This window comes from Oreochromis niloticus, linkage group LG10 (genome assembly GCF_001858045.2).
Source record: "Oreochromis niloticus isolate F11D_XX linkage group LG10, O_niloticus_UMD_NMBU, whole genome shotgun sequence".
Taxonomy (NCBI): Eukaryota; Metazoa; Chordata; class Actinopteri; order Cichliformes; family Cichlidae; genus Oreochromis; species Oreochromis niloticus.
The window spans coordinates 30,435,235-30,456,516 of record NC_031975.2 but is presented as its reverse complement, the minus strand read 5'-3'; the positions used below and the strand labels follow the sequence as shown (position 1 = coordinate 30,456,516).

General features: G+C 42.6%; 1 protein-coding gene across 1 annotated transcript in view; it reads right to left on the bottom strand.

Moving 5' to 3' along the window:
- The window catches only part of wwc1 (WW and C2 domain containing 1), a 43,464-nt gene extending 25,831 nt beyond the window's left edge, over positions 1-17,633 (bottom strand). Inside the window, exons 1-5 of the mRNA XM_019363506.2 lie at positions 16,658-17,633; positions 4,862-4,971; positions 4,359-4,562; positions 3,630-3,706; positions 1,989-2,068 (exon numbers count right to left, since the gene is read on the bottom strand). Of these exons, the coding sequence (XP_019219051.1) occupies positions 1,989-2,068; positions 3,630-3,706; positions 4,359-4,562; positions 4,862-4,971; positions 16,658-16,776 (590 nt within the window). The 5' untranslated portion in view covers positions 16,777-17,633. The remainder of the gene's footprint in view (positions 1-1,988; positions 2,069-3,629; positions 3,707-4,358; positions 4,563-4,861; positions 4,972-16,657) is intronic.
- Positions 17,634-21,282: the final 3,649 nt, after the last annotated feature.

Genomic DNA, 21,282 nt, shown 5'->3' with positions numbered 1-21,282 from the left:
TGAGCCCGTTCGTGTTTCTGCGAGGGGGGGGGGGGATTCACTGTCCGGACGCCGTCTGCGTAGCGAGTGGAGCGGAGCGGGAGGGGAAAGTCGCGGAGGAATGCCGTCCGACCGCTCGCTCTTTAATCCTCCTGACACTCTCACTGTGCCGTGTGGGGCAAGACAAACAGACCCAACATTCCACACACACAGGGAAAAAACCTCGGCCGCTTTAAGTTCATATTCAGAGGGGTGGAAGCAGGTCAGAGAGGCGAGCGCGCCCTCTCACATCTGCATTGTTCCTGATAGAGTTTAATGATCAGAAGGAATGTGCGATAACAACGAGGCGATAAGCGGCGGCTCATTTACACCACTTCAAGCTCCGCTTTCACATTTACAGTTAGAGACACACACACACACACACACACACAGGGGCAAATTCCAAACACATCGCTTCAGTGTGATGCAGATAACAGACGAGGAGAGCACGGCGACAATAACGGTCGGAATCTGAGAGGTTTAATTCTCATGAATTCATGTGACGTGTTTTCCTGATTCTCCTGATCTCAGCTAGAAGACGCTTCCTGTTCACCTGTGTGAGTGATCATGTGACCGTCTGATTCTGATTTTTTTTTTCTTAGCATGATCTCTTGATGTGGACTCAACTTTCAATCTAACAACTGTGACTATCAGCGTACACAAACAAACATCAGCTTTTCTTCAAAATAAAAGAAATGAATAAACTTCAGTTTCCCTCAAACTACTGAAAACAAACACCACCTTTACCTGACACACGTTACTAAACAATCATTGTGCACATTCAGATAACAGGACAACCCTTTTTCTCTTCTCTTCACTCCATAAACTGATCCACTGCTCATACCGAGGCTGCTGGCTAGCTTTAGCTTCAGCCACTTTGCCTTTTGTAGATTTTTAAGGGTGAGCTGGTCGGTTACTGGCCGATCGGTGCATCTCTAGCAAAGCTTGTGTGGCACTAACCAGTGTTGGATTGGTTCTGTGAAACTCTCAGTAAATGATGCCTAAAGATGTTTTGTTTTATTTATTTATTTTTATTGTTGCCCGTTTTGTGTTCTTGCCATAGGTCGTGTGCTTCGAATGATAAAATTTTAATTTCAGACACTTGAACTGTTATTACTGCATAACAGTTTTTTTCCATCCATCGTGAAGCTTTTCCTCCCGGACCAGACATTTGTTAGTGTTGGATTTTTGAATGTTCTGGAATAAAAAACAGACGGTGGTTTACTCTGGATGAGGAACAAGAAGAAAGCAATCTTTAGCCCTGATAATCTGGGATCTACAGTGACCTGTGGTGAATGTAGAGTGGTTTTTATGATAACCTGGTGTAATATTCAAAACTGCACCACAAAAAAGAAAAAACCCTCCAGATTTCATCAAACAGGAATATTAATCCCGTGTTTGTTTGTGTTCCCGAAACGTCAACAAGAAGAGCTCGAGAACGACTTTTCTTCTGTCACAGAATCTAAAATCCTTCTTTTATTCCTCGTTCTGTGCCCGGGACGTCACACCGGCTCTGACCAACACAAACATGACCGCGCTTGATTTTCAGCCACAGCATCGGTAAACTTCCTCTTCGGCTGGCATGTCGATGCAAACCCAAAATGAAAAAGTGAAAACCTTCCCAACAAACTAATATCGGAACAGCTGAGCATTAATCTTTAGGACGTGGCTGCAGATTGTGTCTGCGGGTGGAATTAATCTACCTGTCTGCCCTTTAAACTGAGCTGTGAGACTGAGGGAAGGTCACACAAACACTTTCTAATCACGTCAGATTCTGACCGCCACACTAATTAAATAAGGAGCCGCAAAAAGTGAGGACCGAATCCCCCAGCCGGCTGCTCACGAGCACGTCTGTCAGCGCTGCCCTTCAGCGAGGAGGACGGACTCGCTTCGCACCCCTCTGGACTCTAGCGAGATAACAGAGGTAACGCAGCAGGACGGACGATGACACGGGAAACTTCAAAACTCACTGTTTGAGCGTCTCGAAGCCTTGCTCTTTGTACAGCAGCTCCTGCTTCATACAGGCCAGGTCCCGCTTCAGTTTGTTCACCTGAGAAGGCAAGGCAAGTTTATTTATATAGCACAATTCAGCAACAAGGTGATTCAAAGTGCTTTACAGAGACATTAAAAACAAAAACATGATTTGAATTTGATTAAAACAAGCAAACAAACAAACAAAACAGTATATAAAATCAGAACAGTATATAAAATCAGAACAGTATATAAAATCAGAACAGTAGATAAAATCAGTAGTTAAAAAGTAAGTTTTGAAATTTAAACTTAAGTGTGGATTTGGTGCTTTATTCAAATGCAGCTGAGAACAGGTGAGTCTTCAACCTGGATTTAAATAAACTGAGTGTTTCAGCTGATCTGAGGCTTTCTGGGAGTTTGTTCCAGATATAAGGAGCATAAAAGCTGAATGCAGCTTCTCCGTGTCTGGTTCTGACTCTGGGGACTGATAACAGACCGGATCCAGATGACCTGAGGGATCTGGAAGGTTCATACTGGGTCAGGAGGTCACTGATGTATTTTGGTCCTAAACCATTCAGAGCTTTATAAACCAGCATCAGAACTTTAAAGTCTATCCTCTGACAGACAGGCAGCCAGTGTAAAGACCTCAGAGCTGGACTGATGTGGTCCACTTTTTTGGTCTTAGTGAGGACTCGAGCAGCAGAGTTCTGAATGAGCTGTAGTTGTCTGACTGATTTTTTAGGTAGAGCTGTAAAGATGCTGTTACAGTAATCAAGCCTACTAAAGATGAATGCATGGACTAGTTTTTCCAGGTCCTGTTGAGACATAGAGAAGAGGCAGAGGCAGGGTGAGGGTTAGAAACCAAACCTCCAGGACCAAAGACTTACATCTCTAAAAGTGGGTCACAAATATAGAGTTTAATTCTTGAAGCAAAGGCTCTATGCTTCCCAGGAGCAGCTGAGCTCTGTATGTTACCCTACAGGTGTTTAAACAAAACATTTCACAGTTTTTTCTACTCTCAGATCTGTATGATGTCACAGAGAGGGGCTCTCTCTTTATGAGGGGCAACCAATCAGAAGAACGTTGGCTTAAAAGTAGTTGGAGTGAAGGCGACATGGTTTGTATCAAAGTGAGCCCAGTATCAGACAAATAAGGATTATTCTGAACTGTGAATCATCCAAAGCGGCTCTAAAAGAGTCCGAAACATCTCACAAGGAAAGAATGAGTTTGGTATGTGGTTGTGCCGCTTTGCACCAATTAAAATGCTGACTATGTGGGGGGGTGTGGCCAGAGTTCGACTCAGGTGACTCTTCAGGTGCATATTTGATCCACAGCCAGGAGGTGTGTGTGTGTGACGCTCTTTGTTTTTCCCCTTTCAAGATGAACAACAGCAGGGTTTACACCAGCCCAGAAGGCCAGAAAGCTCAACACCCCCACCCTGCAGCGAAGCGTCCTAACAGCCCGGAGTGCCCGCCGGCTGTTAATGTGTTAACTGTTCACTAATCAAAGCAGGTGGGTCGTCCTCTGCTGTAGGTAAATGTGACTCCGTGCTCTCCTGCACCTTATTTTCCTAATGTTTGTTTACATGCCTGCAGGCTCAGCTAATGTTACGCCTCCTATTTGGACGGAGGTGGTCTTACCCGACTTTTGGCCGTGGCTATCTCTGCTTTGAGGATGTCCGGGTCATATTTGCTGGAAGAGGACGATCTGGAATTCACTGTGGGAAAAACGGGACAATGACAGAGACGTCAAAGAAGCTCGAGTGATTTTCAGCTTCACTCTGATCACTCTGAGGCCGAAGCATTTGGTACAGCCTCAGTGAGGAAATGTGAATAAAGCTGCTGTTAGTTAGTAAACAAAACCCTCTGATTTAGTTTTTAACAGAAAAGCTGAAACCCCCCAAAAATCTAGTAATACAAAAAAATATATCTTTTTTTTAAAAATGTGACAATGTACAGATTAATAAAAACTTTATTTTACTCTTTTTACTTTTATTGAACTATATTTATTAAATATTTGTATTTTTATTCTGAATTTTATTTTTAATAGTTTTTTAATTATTTATTTATTTATTTTATGTTTCTATATTCTTTTTATTATTTCCTTGTACTGATTACTGTTTTTGAAACTTTTCTCATGATCACAACATGTATGAATGAATGATTAGTGTTGTCACTGTCACACTATGTGATGCTTTAAACCAGCAGAATTCTTCCTCCTGCTCTCACATCAGTGTCGTCCGCAGACATCGGTCACAGACTCCTGCTGACCTCCTCTGACCGTCACCATCGCAAACACAAAGAGGCTCAGAGCTGATCTCTGATGTAAAATCAGACAGACGGAGGTTTTTGATTTCGGCCGTCACTCACAGCTCGTCTGCGACGTGGACTTGTCCCTCCACGCGTCGTTGAGCTGGCGGTACTCCTGCTGTGCCAGGCGGAGCCTCTGCTCCTTCACCTGGTAGATCTCCTTCTGGGCGCTGAGCGCATCACTGGCCACGGCCAGGTAGTCCCGCAGCATGGCCTCCTGCTCCCGCTGCCACTGGGCCCGCGGGTCCTCCAGCTGGGTGCTCTCTGGAGGAAAACATGACGAAGAGGAAACATGAGCAGGAGTTCAAAGGTTGGAAGAGGCACAAAGCTTAAAAACCTTTTTTGGCTTTCTTTTGATGCAATAGAGGAACTGATCACACCAACAGAACAGAAAAGACTGTTTCACTATAAGTTAGGACAGTGTAATTCAGCAATGTCCCATAAACCTGCCGGTCCTTTGCTTCATGAAGCTGAGCGGCCTCCAAGCCTGAGTGAGGGGCTGATTGGTGCCTCATCTCATTCACAGAGGAGGGAGAAACAGGATGATGAGGAGAGAAACTCACTGGTGTTGTGGTCGACATAGTACGCTCCGACGACGGGGTCGTACGCCTCCTCCCAGCCAACCGGCAGCTCGTCCCCGATGCAGTCGGCGAACGTCAGAGGCTTCGTCTGCCTGAGAAACAGAAAAACAGAAAACAGAGTCAAGAGCACAGAAACCTCTTCATCACTCCTCATCATCAGGGCTGTCACAGATCAGGATGCAGAGGAGCACACATGTGTCTTACTCGCCTGTTTACACGAGTTTTACGTGTTTTTGTGTTGGCCGCTCGATGTTTAAGCTCGAGTCCATTAAAGCTGTTTATTTGCAAACGCGTCAAATCAAACCTAAACATTCAAACCCTGCTGAATGAATCCACTCAAAACACGTTTTTTATGCCCACTCGCTCTCTGTGTGAAAGCTTCTTCAGCAGCAGCAGGAGGAGGAGGGGGATAGGAGAAAGGCTGGGTGTGTAGGGGGGTTGTCCCTGTCGCTCATCACAATAGGAGGAAACGAACCCGCCACATTCCACAGGCGGTGGTGACGTATCGCCTGGAGGTTTCCGGGGCAACCTCTCAACCTTAAAGCGCCTTGGCTGACATTAAATATTAAAAATCCCACGTGGACTCATAACAACCATGTTACTGTGTCATATTCTCCACTTCACAGTCCTGCTGTGCATGAACTGATCTCAGGACATCAACCAGAGGAGCACTGTGACTTTTTTATTAAATGCCCACTGAAGACCTGCTTTATTTTCTATATTATTCTTACACGACATCTTTAGAAAGCGATTTATAATTTAATTTTGAAATGATATTAAATATATGGAAATAGATGGAAATGAATCATGCGCCTCCGTCTGGGCTGTATTTGTAGCTATAGCTTCGTCAGCTCGTCCCCTGCTCTCGGCCTCGGTGTGCGTGCACCTCCTCGCACACAGAGTGGAGCAGACTCGTCTTCAAAGTAAAAGTCGTGCTTTACTGCTGAAACTGACACATTTCAAAAAGCTGCAACTTGAAGGTCTCCGTTTACAGTTTGCATCACTCTTAGTTCACAACTGCTTCATAAGCGGTAACCTGCTAGTGAGCAAAGCACAGAGGTCTTTGTCGCAGTGCGTGTACCTCTATCTGATCATGTTTCCTCCAGAAACCGCTCGACAACCATTTTTGATCGTTGCCTCACCAAATGGTTGCTAAGCGCTCACTGTGTGGCTAAAGTTTCTACTTCCCGTGTCCGTGAGTCTGTGAGGGTCCGAGTGATGTAAATTTGACCATCAGACGGCGGGGTTTACATGGATGCCATGTGCCTGTTTTTGGTGGTCGCGCACACTCGTCCACAGGCAGAGTTCACAGAAGTACAACCGGAATGACCGAGTGTAATCAAGGTTGTAATGACAACTTCTAATTTAAGTGCAACAAAAGCTTCCAAACAAGTGTTGCACCACATATAAGAGCTCAAGCGAGCGGGACAGAAGCCGAGAGTCAGCTGAGATTTTCAGTCACGTCGACACGCTCAAAAAGTAAAAGCTGCTGAGTGAAAACAGAGTGAAAAGTTCACACTGCTCGTCCTTTTAATGCCAACTTCCTCCGTCCTGTTTCAGATCTCCTGCTGCTGACGTAAGCTGAACAGATCCCCACCCGATCCAGCTGGAGTCAGAACCCAAACACTGGATCGTGTCCACAGCTTCTGTTTCTTTGTACTAACAGTACTGATCTTTTTATATATAATTCACAATGTTCACCACGTTTGGTGAATGGATAACTAAAAGTGAATAATCTCAAAGCATAGAGTAAACTGAATATTAATCTGTTTTTTTATGGTTTATATTTTCACAGGTGTTTACATGTTAGCCACAACTTAAAGTGAGTTTCACCCTCCTGGCTCACGTCACCCAAACATGAGAAGCTGAAGATCCATATCCATAAATGATCCTGCCCCTCGTTTTCCTCACTTTACCGGGGAAACTACAAAGGTTTTGTTTTGTTTAGATACGGAAAGTCAAACACATCATCACAGTCTGCCAATTATCAGTCGACAAAAAGCCAAAAAGCCTGTGTGGGTGTGTTCGTGTGTTTGATAAAAGCATTTGGATGTGTCAGTGTGCTAAGCTTTGTCCAGACAAACACACAGATGTATGAAATCCGCCCTCGCTAATTCCGAGGCTCGTCTCTGGCGTTTCTTCTCAGCGTTCCCTCGTTATGTCGTGACTGCAGATAAACTCGGAGTTGGCTCACTGCTGACGGCAGAAACTGAACTGGGTCCTTTTTCAGCTGATGAATAATGAAAGGGGCCCGGAGAAGACCCCCTCAGCTAAGCTCTAAATTTAGCCGGGGAAGACGGAGAGGCTGCTGATCCCAGAGAGGGCCGGCTGTCCGGCCGGCGGGTAGCTCGGGTATCCCATTATTTGATTCCTCTCTCTCTCCCTGTTTTCTCCCACTGGCTAAATCCTATCCTCTGACCATCGAGGGGAGTCGCTGACATAAACCCGTCGCTCTCCGTCACAGTTTCCCCTCACAGCAGAGGACCAGCTGGCAGCGGCGGCAACGGCCTTCGTTTCACTGTCAGTCAATCAAATGGTGCTTGTAGTGCTTCTCGCATGCTTCACTGCATCAGCGCTCAAACTGCCTGCAACGGCCGAGGGAGCAGATCAAAAACACGCCACGGTGAGCGTAAACAAGCGTGCCGATAATACCTCAACAATGAGACGTGTTCAGTCACGTGCTGTTTGGACCGTTAGTGTCCAAAATCAACAAAATCTAATTCCAGCACACAGTAAGAAGTCCTTACACGCCACAGCGTGAAGGTGAACACCTCGGGTACGTGTTTTTACTTTAGATGACAGGAAAATTAAAAAAGGCAACTTTCTCCTGACTGGGATCCCCAAGATGACCATATTAGGGATATCCTCTCTCTATGACATCATACAGATCCAAGAGTAGAAAAAAAATTGTCTGAAGCGGATTGTTTCGATCAGGCTCGCAGGGGCCTGGAGCTGGAAGAGGAAACCTGTTGTCACACAGCTCACCTGCAGAGCTGCCAGTCATCCATGTGGACTGACAGCATGCAGCCTGTTGATCGGTCTGCATGCTGGTTTCTACTTCAGGCCAGTCGAGCATTACTGAGCTAAATACCCATTTACAGGGCCCTTCTGAGCGTGGAAATCACGCAAGATTACACATTCAATGCACTGCTGCCATTAGAGAAGCAGTAAACTGTTATTTTCTTTGCACTTACAGATTTTAAAACTACATCCTGTGAGTCTGGGCGTAAGCGGCAGGATTCAGAGGGGATAATGCTGGAGTCGCTTGCCCCACTACAAAAAAAAGAAGTGTTAAATGCACCAATTACAGGACTTTTAGCGTGACATGAAAGGCTGCACATTTTTGAGCTCACATGAGACTCAAAGAAGAAGCAAAAAAGTCATTCTGGTGACGTTCTGGTCAAAAATGAATTTGCAGTCTAACAAAAGTGGTTGAAAACCTGATACGAGTACGTACACCCCCCCATGCTCAGGTTTCACATACCAAGGTAAACACTGAGCCGAGCCTTGGCGCTCTGATGTAAACTGACAAAACGAGTGGCAGAGTGCAAACACGCAGGGCGGCGAGCTGCATAGCTGAGCGGTGAGTCAGGCGGCGTGCAAATTCCTCAGGTTGAGTTATGAGACTTCAAACCAGTTCATAGCTGCTCAAGGTCCAACCGTAAAACACCCTCACCACACCACAGCCATAAAGCTTCACCGACAGATAACCGGTGGATTCATTACCGAGAGGGCCTGTCCCGTGTCACCCACCTCATACCTGTGTTATCTGACCAATAACATTCCTTTGTTCTGATGACACACGTTCAGGGCCAGCAGCAGAGACCTGACGCGACAGTCTGGACAGTTTATAAGAACTTTTCTCATTCTTTGAGTCTCGCGGTGTAAAACCTCCCGCTAAGAGCAAGGAAACCTTCGACTGTACAAGAAGAAGAGCAGATGATACATTTGAATTTAGACTCAACATCTCCATCATCCAAACCTGTACGCCGTCTAAAGCTGCAGACTTCGGGCTGTGGACGCCGCTGCCCTCGATAGATGGGTTTCGCTTCCCAACAGATGACCCAGTTTTGTGAAAAAAGCATTTTTGCTTTTAAAGGTCAGTGAAATGGTAAATGGCCTGTGTTTGTATAGCGCTTTACTAGTCCCTAAGGACCCCAAAGCGCTTTACACATCCAGTCATCCACCCATTCACACACACATTCACACACTGGTGATGGCAAGCTACATTGTAGCCACAGCCACCCTGGGGCGCACTGACAGAGGCGAGGCTGCCGGACACTGGGGCCACCGGACCCTCTGACCACCACCAGTAGGCAAAGTGTCTTGCCCAAGGACACAATGACCGAGACTGTCCAAGCCGGGGCTCAAAGCGGCAACCTTCCGATTACAAGACGAACTGCCAACTCTTGAGCCACAAAAACCCGTGTCGACCAGTTTACCGCCCCAGAAAAGCAGGTGCTGCGTTAAACTTTGGGTGTCTGCAGAACTTTAAAGACCCGAGGTCTGCATCGTCCAAACTCTGACCTCATCGTGTCCTTCAAGGTACTCAAACTGATTAAAAACCATTTCTTTACAAAGGAAAGCAACATAATTCAAAATGAATCAAACGACATCCAAACATATTTCAGCGTGGTTTGAATCCACGAGGACAAAATGACACAAGTGGAATCACATCTGTGTTTTTAACCCCGTAAGACACTCAACATCCCGGGAACACTGAGCCGCTTTAACGTCACCCAACATCAGCTGCAGATGTTTTTTTATACAATAAAACAGCCATCTTTATTATATTTACCTTTAGAGAGTCATTTATTATATTACAGTCACATTTTACTGTATTTTTAGCGTTTTACTTATTTATTCCATTTATATGACCTCTAAATGGAGTAAAACTACTAACGATCACTCAAAAATGATTATTTTTTGAATTTTTTTAATCCAATTGATTCATTTTGTCTTCTCAGTTATTCCCATTTTAATTATTTCAACTTAATTCATTCTTCTCAAGCCATAGTTTTGTTATTAGTTGGATATATGCTGCATATGTAAATGTATCTTAAACATTGGGCCATCAGAACGTGGATTTTGACAGAATTTTCAGCTTTAATGATGACTAAAGACCTCACATAGTTAAATGTTGAAAACTGAGATCAGAATCAGGATGAGTGTCCGTGGATGAGGATGAGTTTTCTCGTGTGAATTTGTGTGTTTAGTCTGGGACATGTTTGTTTATGTTAAAATAAAAATCTAAAACAGAAATCTGGTTCTGTGCTTTTTTACTCGTTTTCTTCCTCTCTTGTTTCTTCCTTTTATTCGGGCTGAAGTTCTGCATAAACCGTTGCATGCTGAGCGAGCTTTAGAGCCCAAGGCCACCATTAAAATGGGACTGCACAACTCACAAATAGATAGCCTTGTTAATTAACAAAGAGCAGTTTTTATAGCTTCAGAATCAGGCTATAACAGAGCAGGAGGAAAGCACAGTGACAGAAAATAACAAATACTCCTGCACAGCTGCAGGTGGACTCCATATTCAAAATAAAGAGCATCAGATAAGCTGCCGCTCTCGCTTTAAATAACAAGTGTAAGAAATGCTCCGACTGTGGAAATCAGACTCGCTGTCCATCTTCATTCCTGACTACAATGGGAGGATTTTCACATGACTGCAGCCTTCAATTCAAACCACCTCATCCCCGAGTTTCCTTTACGAGAAACGATGCTGTAATCCAGAGCAAACATCGATGAGCGTGTGAAACGATATGGGAATGAGGGGGAAACCTGTTCCACGCTGCAGGAGTAAAACCAAACAGCAGAGAGGTCGTCCTTCCATTTGTGGGTCACCCAGGCGAACGCATGTCTGACAGCGGGAAACGTTCCACCTTCGTTTCCTCTCCGTGTGAAGAAGTCAAAACACGTCATCTTCCAGGTGTTTGAACTCATCTCAACAAGCTACACCCAACACACAAACACATCCTGTTCCAAAGTTTCACACCATGAAGCCGGGCCACGCACGAACGCCGCGGGGCCTGAGGGCTCACGCTGGGTCTTTCCCAGAAGCATCAATCAGACACGTTAACCAAAATAAAGCCTTTAAAGCCGCCGCCAAGCTGAAAGTCCCTGAGCCCTCAGTGCCCATGTTACCTACACATGTACACTCGGTACTCATTCAGAGGGTTTGCATATGTTTATTTACTTTTCCCCCAAACTGCTTCTGTATGTTCTCTAAATCTTCCAGGCTTTAAGCTTCTTTCTTTAACTGAAGTCGTCCAAAGTTAATCATGAACAAGACGGAGGCAGGTGAAGGAGAAATCGGGTGACCTCCATCTAAAGAAGAAAGCAGGGGTTTCTAATTATTTCATAACTGCTGTAATTTTACAACATGAATAAAACCAACTCTTTAGACGAAGGAGGAGGAGGAGAAATGGCTCAGTAAAAGCTTTTCTTTCTGCAACAGCCTGACCAAACTAAAACCCTCTCATGCTTTGCTGAATAATAAGTCATGAGAGTCGCTGGTTACGCATTAAAACCAGCACAGAGCGGCGGTTAGATCCCGGTTTACAGTTTGCAGGGCCTCACGCTGCACTTTGACCCCGTGCACCTTGGCAGGCAGTGAAAAGGATTTCGGATGAATCGGGCCTTTTGGTTGGCGGCTCTGCGAGCGCTCGGCCCCTCACGTTGTGTGTTTCAGGAATGCGCCTGTGTTGTTTTTTGTGGGTTTTTTTAAATTCAGGACTTTTGTTTTCTTCTTTCTGCACTTTTAAGACTGTCGAGTGTAAAACAACCAGAGGAGAAATTCTCCAGTCCACCTTAAAACACACCAGCGACTGTGTGTTTGTTATTTCACCAGCAGACCAAATAAGTGAGGCCGACAACCGGCGGTACGCTGACACCTGCAACAAATCCTAACTTACTCTGCTGATTACAGCTCATCTTGTTTTAATACAAACATAAAAACCTGAAGATTAAAAAAATAAATTAAAATAAATTCCCAGGTGGTAACTTCGACCGCCTCCCGGCAGTTATTCAGGCAGTTATTTTAAAGACCGTGAGCTGACTTTGCCCCATGTGATCAGTCAGTTAGCTGATTGTTGTTGTTGGTTTTTGTTTTTTTAGCATAACTGCTCAAAAAGACATGGAAGTGTCACCGGATCAGTGTTTCTCATCTCTCTGATGTCTCTCTGAATCCTCCACAAGCCGTCGGGCAGCTACACCGCCCGTGAATAAAGACCTGGGTGGGAAGCTTCACGTCTGCAGAGATCCATCTACAGGACAGGCAGCTAACTGTGGTTACCTCCACCAAGGAAAAGCTTTGAATGAACTCTGATGAGACTCTGTAGGGGTGTCGACTGCGAACAGTCCATTAACACTAACACATCCACGAGGTCTTCATGGTCAACTTCAGGATTTGTTGGTGGAAAAATGGACAAAAAGCCTGATAACATAGAAGCTATGATTCTTCCAGGTGTTCTGTGTCGTGTCACATTTGACCTCCGATCTCCCCTAGAAGGTCATTATTTTGATCTGCAGGTCAAAGTGATAATAATGCTACATAGAGCTCTTTAAAGCTATGTTTTTTACTGCCATTTCTTGGTCTGCTAACATAGAGGCATGAAGTGATTCATGGGGATTCTAAATTATCACCTCACGTTGGACCTCTGACCTCTTCTTCAAGCTCAAATAAGGTCAAACCTCCATGAAATACCATGTCACATTTGACCTCTGACCTCACTTTTATATTTCCCATCTGCCTTTCCTTCAAGTTGACCTCATTGTGTTTTAGAGAAAGTAAGAGAAAGACAGTGAGCTGCTTAGTTGGTGAGAAATAAACTGTAGTACAATAATAATATATCACAAGCAGTGCTGGGCGATATGACGATATATATCGTGTGGACGATAGAAAAGTGTCTATCGTGCCATTTGTCTTCTATCGTTTCTAACCCTAATTTTATAAATTATTACATAAAATATATCATTAACCCTTTACAACCGGTCGGAGCAGGCACACTCCGTTATGCCTATTTTTAAATCCCTGTAGAACTGGAACCAGGTAAGGTAGCGCAATAATTTTTTTTGCATATGAAACCGTAGGAGTTGTACTTACATCTTATTCCATTAGCTTGCCCGAGGTCACGGTTTCCTTTGCAAAAATTACATAAAAAGCACTTCCAGCAACAAAAACATAATATTCCAGAAACACGCTTTGCCGATCCGATCAGCTGTTCATAACACTTCCTATGTTGGAATATAAGTCAGCGCGAACTATCGCATGTCCGCCATTACCTGTCCGAAACCGAAGTGACGTCATTTTCGCGGAAAATGTAGTTTTTTACCTTCAAAGCCTATGTTGGTGTTTGTAAAAGTCATATTTGACTTTATGCTTTTCTGTATCGTTTCTGGGATGCTTAGAAGTCAAATTACACTGTTGGAAATAGTTTATTTTGATGCACATGCAGGTTTTTTTGCAAATTTGCATTATAATATTTATTTTTCATTTTTCCTGTAGTATATAAAAATTAGTGTATCTCAAAAATAAAACTATGAAGACACTCAAAATAAATTTCTCGTGGTTGGAAACTATTTTGTGCAACTGTTTTGTATTTACAGCTTTGAGGGAAAAGCCTCTTAAATTTCTCTAACTAGAAATATATGTAAAAACAAACAAACATATATTGTTGTTTATTGCACTTTTTTGAAATTTATATAGTTACTATGGACTTAATGCATACATATTATTAAAATTTGGGCTATAATGGTTGTATTGATGTATAGCAACTTGAAATGCTCCCACAAAAGGCACTACAGCATGTAAAATGTAAAGATAAGCTCTGGCAGACTTGGTTCTATGGTAGGTCTTAAAGGGTTAAATAGCCTGTGGCAAATATATTAGTGTTGTCTTCTCACTATACATACTCTTAAATTTATGCAAGAGAAAATAAAGTATAAAAAAATGATATTTTTCCCATGAAACTCCGTCTTGTGGTTTTGGTGCTGCTTTACGTGCACCCGGATTTGCGACATGCTTTACGGTAACTCAAAAACAAAGACTGCACCCTCTCCACTCGCTGTTTACAGACTGCATACTTTCCAGATGACCACAGGTCAGGTGGTATATCGTGATATATATCGTTATCGTGATATGAAATAATTCATATTGTGATAAATATTTTTTCCATATCGCCCAGCACTAATCACAAGCTCAGGTTCTTCATGTCCAGTTATTTAAAACTCCATCTTTGTGTAATCAAAGTAAACATCTGTCATGCTGCCCTTCTCTGATTTTTACTGCACAACAAACTTCCCCAAGTTCATTTAAAAAGAACAAAGAAAACAATGTGAATGTGTAAAAAATACAGCGCTGTTCCCTTCAAAGCAAAGGCCGCCCACAGAGCGAGAGGGTTGGTGGCAGTTTGCACTCTCAGAGTGCTTCTTGTTTATTAGCTGTTATTTATTAGGCTGCTATGCGATTGGTTTGGCTTGTTTGTCTGGTTATTTACCTGCAGGACGTCTAAAGATTGCCAGAAAATGTTTTCGAACTGTTTTATTCACCAGAGTTTTTAATGAAACATAGCAGACATTCCTGGAATATCACATGCTTGGAAATTGTGGGAAAAATGTGAAGATTTCTGTTAAATGCGGTAAAACAGACTTCTGACGAATCATGCCTCCATGCAGAGTCAGCCCCTCCCCCCAGAGGCATTTTCTGAGTCCGTTTACTTACAGGAAACTTTATCAGAGGTTTGGAATGATTCTGGGAGTCAAATGTTCTCGATTAAGAAAAACAGGCAGATGTTCTAAAGATGTTCTAAAGAAAATATCACAAACTAATCTGGATGCAGATTATTCTGGACTCAGTTCAGATGGAGTCAAGATGGAATCATCCTCATTTTAATCAGACAGCTGGAAGCACGACCACTTCTCAGGCACAACGTGGTCAAATGAACTCAAAGCAGAGCTCAGCAGCAGTCAGAGGAATACTCTTACTGATGATGATGATGGCCACTGGCTCCTGTATCTTCTGATTTCTTGTAGTTTTAGCTGGAAAATGTGGAAATCAGGAGTCAAACGGAGCGACAAACGTAAACCAAACACACTGGGGGGAAAGAATCCAGGTTCTGTCACCCGGAAAAGAAAAAAAAAACAACCCTTGAGATTTCCAGACATTAGGCATTAAAGGGATTTGGTGTCAAAGTCTGAGGGGTCTTAAGTGACTGGTAAGACTGAAAAATCCAGTGAAAACCCGCCCTCCCCTCTGCGCTGTGGCGATCTGAACATACGAGGCCGTGTCACGCTCGCCTCTTTAAGCCTATTACACTGATGGTTTCTATGAGAGAGGAGAAAAGAACAGGTAACACACCTCCACGCCTGACAGCAGGAATGTAAACGAGCAAACAAGAAAGCACCTCTGGCATCCTGAGCTGTGAGATAACCAAGGTTTTATGACAGGTTAACAAACTGAATGAGGCTTTCTGCTCTGTGACACACTCAGCTCGAGGTTCCCATCCTCAGATTATTCCCGAGAGAAGGAATGATTCCTCACCCAGAGGTAAACTGGTATTTGGAGTGAGTTATTTGGAGGAACAAACCTCACTGGACTGGCTGTTCATTACTGACCCGTTTAATCATTAGCGAGATATCAAAAATTATCTACTACAAACACAAAATGACAAACCATCCAGATGCCAAAAATAATAACGTTGCTAAAAAGTTATTTAAGAGCAGTCTAGGTGGTCTGATTAAACATTAATAAATGAACATGTTCAGGCTGCCAAGAGCTCAAAAATACTTCACTAGCTTCCAGCCGCCTCACTGCAGCAATAAAAGCACCATTACTGGGTAAAAATGAGTTTTTCCCATACTTACCAAAGTATATATATATACATAAAATGCATTCACTCTAATTTACAGATAATAATTCACACAGGTGATTGGCTTTCACTGCAATTAATTAATTATTGTGCACACCTGTGATGCGGATTCATCAGGTAGCCATTACCTTCTGTTTCACCCACCACGACTCCAGCAGCCACCCATTTCATTCACACCTCAGTCACACCAGCTGGAGACTACCCGGCAACCACCGGTTGCTAGGAAATAACAAGTATTCCACCATCCAGCTGTGAGTGGTTGCTGTGAAACCGACTGGTCAGTGTTTCCCTGGTAACCAGCGGTTGCTAGGGAAAAATAAAGTATTCCCGACCAGTTGGCGAGTAGTTTTGGGAGGTTCTATGCAATTGCTTGGTGGTTAGTTGGTGAATGTTTGCAAATGAGTGGGCGTCCTCCAAGCAAACTGCAGGTGATCAAAGCAAGGTAGCAGAGGTTTGCCGATGGCGGTCTCTAGCCGTTGGTCAGCCACTGGGCAACTCTTTTATTGGAAGGTTCATACCAACTCTCCTCCATCCCCTGCTACCACTGATTTTACTATGATGTCTTATCAAATAACAACCTGCCAGAAAACTGGGAACAAGGTCCCTAAAATCAGGTATTACTGGGGTCAGTGTGACTGGCTTTTACCTGCCACAGTTCCCTAAACAGAAAAGCCTCTTCAGCAGGTTTAAATATTGCACATTAAATCCATATCAAGGTACTTCAGTGCAAACATGGTGTGGAACTCTGTATTGACTTCATGAACAGACAACGATGTTTGGCCTAAAAGGCTCACACCACCTCGTTTACCGCATGAATGGAGCCTTTAACACGGCATGTATTTATCACATGTATGTGTTTTGACTATCTGCCAGAGGTCAAAGGTCGACGGCACCTGTTCTCACGCAGTCCTACCTGTCTCTGGGGTCGATCCAGCTCGTGCACTGGTTAATGTGGTCAATGTAGTAAACTTTGCCATCAAAGTCTCTGGCTTCCTCCCAACCGTCAGGTAGTGGCAACTCCTTCCTCGGCATGTCAGGCGAGTCTCCATGTAATGAACTCCTCTCTACTCAGAATCATCGCGAAGAGATACCATCATCATCACCATCACAGTCAGCCTCTACATCTGCAGTTAGTCCCCAAATTCAGAGTCCGGTTGGATTAGGCCATGGTAACAATCCATAATAATCCTCAGATTAACAATCAGACCCTGAACAGGAGGAGGAGGAAGGGGGTAAAACAAACTGTTTCATCAGGCTGCACTTGTGCAACAATTCATCCCGGTGTGAGAGCCTCAAAGCATCCGTAACGTAAACACAGCAGCTGGAGGAGTGTCCAGGACGGTCTGGAGTTTCCCAGGTCCGATGGCAAACTTTGAGGCGGCCTGGAAGAACTTTTTCGGGATGATTATCCACGCTCCGCCGAACACGGACGGGGTCCTGCTGCCGCCGGTGGTCTTGCTGCTCGGGTTTAACGGAAACACACGGGGAGCCCAGTAGAAACCTCCAGATTAACAAAGCGCAGACTTAGAAAAGGGTGGAGCAGCAACCAAAACGCCCTCGCGTTCCTTTAAAACACCCCCAAACCCGCAGAGCTGGGGCTCGGCTCCTCTCCGTGCCTACAGGCCACCATGTTTAGCCGCAGTAACCGACGCTAGCCTCCAGCCTGCGGGACAGCGAACAGTCCGCCCGCCGCTTGGAGAAAGGAGAAAAGTACCGGGAGAATCCACAGCCGTTAAAATCCGCTAAATAGCCGAAGAACTTCTTTGTTATCCCGTAAAAATCCTCCGGTGAAAGCCGGGCAGAGGGAGGCAGCGGCAGCGGCGGCGGTAAAGTCTTCTTCGGTCCCGATGACTTCGCTCGAACCGATCAAGCTAACTGCAGCCACTCAACCCGATTTCCGGTTTCAAAATAAAACATTTGTTGACAAACTCCAGGAAACAAAATAAGACTTCCGGGCAAAACAATATCCGAAAAGTACTTTTACTGATCCCATGAGGGAAATTATTGTTTTAAAGCAGGAGGAAGAAGAATAAAATATACAGGGTTCTATGAATAACACAACATAGTAAAAGGCCTATAGCGATGGTAAAAATTAAATGTAAATACTTTTGGTTATTGTATTGAAATATCACTAAAATTAACAAAATCTATGTTTAAAAAAAAAGAGAATGTTGTAGTGAACTATAGCTAAACGTTAGTTAAAAAGGCTATAACTGAAAAAGTCAAGACTAGGTGTGAGTTAAGTTACTCACTTAAGTTAAGTGAGTAACAAACAAGATTAAAATTCACTAAGAATAAAGACTTGCCTTTAGTGTGGAAAGAACTTACAATAAAACCTACAGTAAAATAGAAATGCACACGTGGCGTGTTTTTATTCAAACAGCTGTTCCGACTTTCCAAAATCTTGCTCCTGACAAACAACTTTCATAATTAAAAATAATAATCAAACATCCACCTGAAACTAGCAAAACTAGCAAATCTACTCTGTAAAGTGAATCAAAGTGAATTATTTTGAAAGCAAAAACTTCAAAAACAAAAATTTCAAATCTCAGTAACTCTGTTTTCATTAAATTATTTTTATTTTTATGGAAGCATTGCTGTTCTACCTTAATTTAATATTTAAATGCAAATTATGCATTTATGCATATTCTATAGTTTGTGGTATAATTTTATTTATGATTTATACTTTTATTCTACTACAACAGTAAGAATCCATTCAGAATTTTGAAAAAAAAGTCCTTATCTTAACCTATTTCATTTTAGATTTTTTATTATATGGATATTTATGGATTATTATTTATTATTACTATATTAATAGTAACAATAACTATTATTATTATTGGTAAATTTTAACCGTTATATTTTGGCTGTTTTGTACTTTTTTAAATTATTTGGTCTAAAAAAAATTAAATCAAACAAATAAACAAAACAAAAATACCCAGATAAACTTCCACATTTATAACTTTTATTATTTTTATTGACAGAAAGTTTCATTGTAGGCTGTGAGTTATGGTGATACTTAAAGTTTTGTTCAGTTTTGTGGCTCATTCATTAGTGTTTTATTCATAACGCCTGGTTTTAAATGTTATTCACTTATTTGTTAGCAGATATTTACAGAGTTAAACCTCCCAGCCTGCCCAAACTTTCAAGCCCACAGCGCCCCCTGGAGGTCAATATTCCGCAGTGCTGAATAGGTTGGGAGAAGTGATGGTTATCATCACCTGCAGATTCTTCCATCGTGCAGATATTTCTTCACACAAGAATCCAACGTCAAGAACAAAGAGTGAAACTGCTTCATAGTGCAGATGTTACCGGCATGGCTGCATTAAGCTTAGGCTGCTGAGGGTTTCCCATGATGCACTGGGTGCATCTTCTTCACTAACTGTGTTTTTATACACCTCTCTACATTTAATCATCAGTTATAATTAATCTCTGGCTCTCTTCCAAAGCATCTCTTTATCCTATCCAGCAGATGGCCCCGCCCCTCCCTGAGCCTGGTTCCGCCCGAGATTTCTTCCTGTTAAAAGGGAGTTTTACCTTCCCACTGTCACCAAAGCGTGTGCTCATAGGAGTCATCTGATTGTTGGGGTTTTCTCAGAATTAAATTGACTTTAACTGAATCTCCAGCTGAAAGGTTCCTCTCTTCTTTAGCCCTGAGAACACGATGTTCACGATTTCCAAACTGAATTTCACGGCAGTGTTTATCTCGCGGCCTTGTTTCTGTTTTTCCTTCACAGAGATTCAAGTGAAACTGAAGGACGCAGTGATGAGCTGCATTCACTGACGTGTTTTTAAGAAATTGATTTCTACCACAGAATCACCACATTTCTGTCTTTGGTGCTGTGCTGCCTGAAGGCCTGAGGCTCACAGCCTGGTTTTTAACCTTGTGTATGAAGATTTCTCTGAATCTTAACGACTTTATGTACCATGAATGAATCATGCACAGTCTTCCACAGAGAGCTGAAACCCTCCCTATATTTATCTGTAAAAACTCTGGGCGAAGCTCTTCTTCATGTCCAGTCATGGTTTTAATTCACATCATCAGTTATTTTAATTTTTGTTTGTTTTTAGCATTAAACAAATTAAACAACAGTTTTCTATTGCTTAGCTGTTGCTAAATTCATAATGAACATCATGTGACATATTTTTTTTTGGACTATGTCCAATCAAAAGATTTGGATTAATTCATTTGCATATCAATGTTTTATGTTCTGTTTGCAAACAGAGCTGCAGTTCAGTACGCAAATTTTTGAATATTTATATAGCACCAAGCTTTGCACAGTAACATCAATACCTGCTGTGTTTGACAGTGAAACCCAAACATCCTAACATTTTACAATTCTGATGCCTTCAAGCGCTGTAGGAAAAAGTCCACATTAGCTCCCACTGCACTAATCTGGTCGTCTAAATCACTAGAATGAGCAGATATGACCCAGAACTAGTGCCCTAATACCTGTTACCCATGATTATCATTATTATTATTATCACAGATTTCAGTTCAGTTCAGTTCATTTTTATTTCAAACATATACATTCACCAACATTTCATAATATCATTCCATGCAGTTGTTTAAAAAGGAGTAGGCAGAAGTATATACTTATTTAGCCCTACCCCCTTATGTTTACATCTTAATCATTTCCTCATCATCTAAATTTGAACAACAAAAACTTATACAAAGATTTCAACTTAGAACATAACGTCACAAAAAAATATTTTCTCATATTCAACTAAAACTATGTTTAGATTTACTGATTTGCAAAAGAAAATAAACATCACTTTGACTGCTGTCTTGGGTTAATTGCATTTTATTTTTATTTTATTTTGTATTTTTCATTTTATTTAGTTTTATTTTAAACTGGTTTATATCACTACTGGCCTTTTATAAAGGGGAAAACGGCGCTGGTTCTCCATCATTATCCCGGCTGCTGTGTCACTCTTTTGGCACTGCTGTATTCAGGAAGCAGTGAATAAAGCTGTGCCTGCTGTGGGATGCAGGATCAGGCCTCCATGAAGCCTCTGTTACTGTGGAAAAAAAGAAAACGCCCTCACTAACAGACGTGTTTTCAGCTTCAGTGCTTTCTTAATGAAGCACTTTGCTAGATTTGTGCTGCTTTTTCAGGAGGAAATATTCAAACACTGTACTTCCCTTCATAATTGTTTTATATGAGAGGAATAAAATATCCACTAAATTTGAAGTGAAGCATGAAATATATTTCTTTTTAATGTTATTGTAATTGGTTACAGCAACAGTAAATCCCACAGTGCACTTCACTGTGGGGTACATCACTGTGGGGTACTGCTGCTTTTCTTGTTGCTTGTTTTGCAGAAGACATCTGCAAAACAAGCAAGATGACTGTACATGGAGGAAGACTTTTATTACAGTTTATAAACACCTATCACATATGTAAGGTCATGTTTTTAGAGATGGATTTATGGAGATGACACAGACATTAAGGTTTTGTATTGTTGTTTAAATGTCACTTGATTTAAGCACGTTTTAAAGAGAACACACGGCGGCCTTACACATGTGGAGCTGTG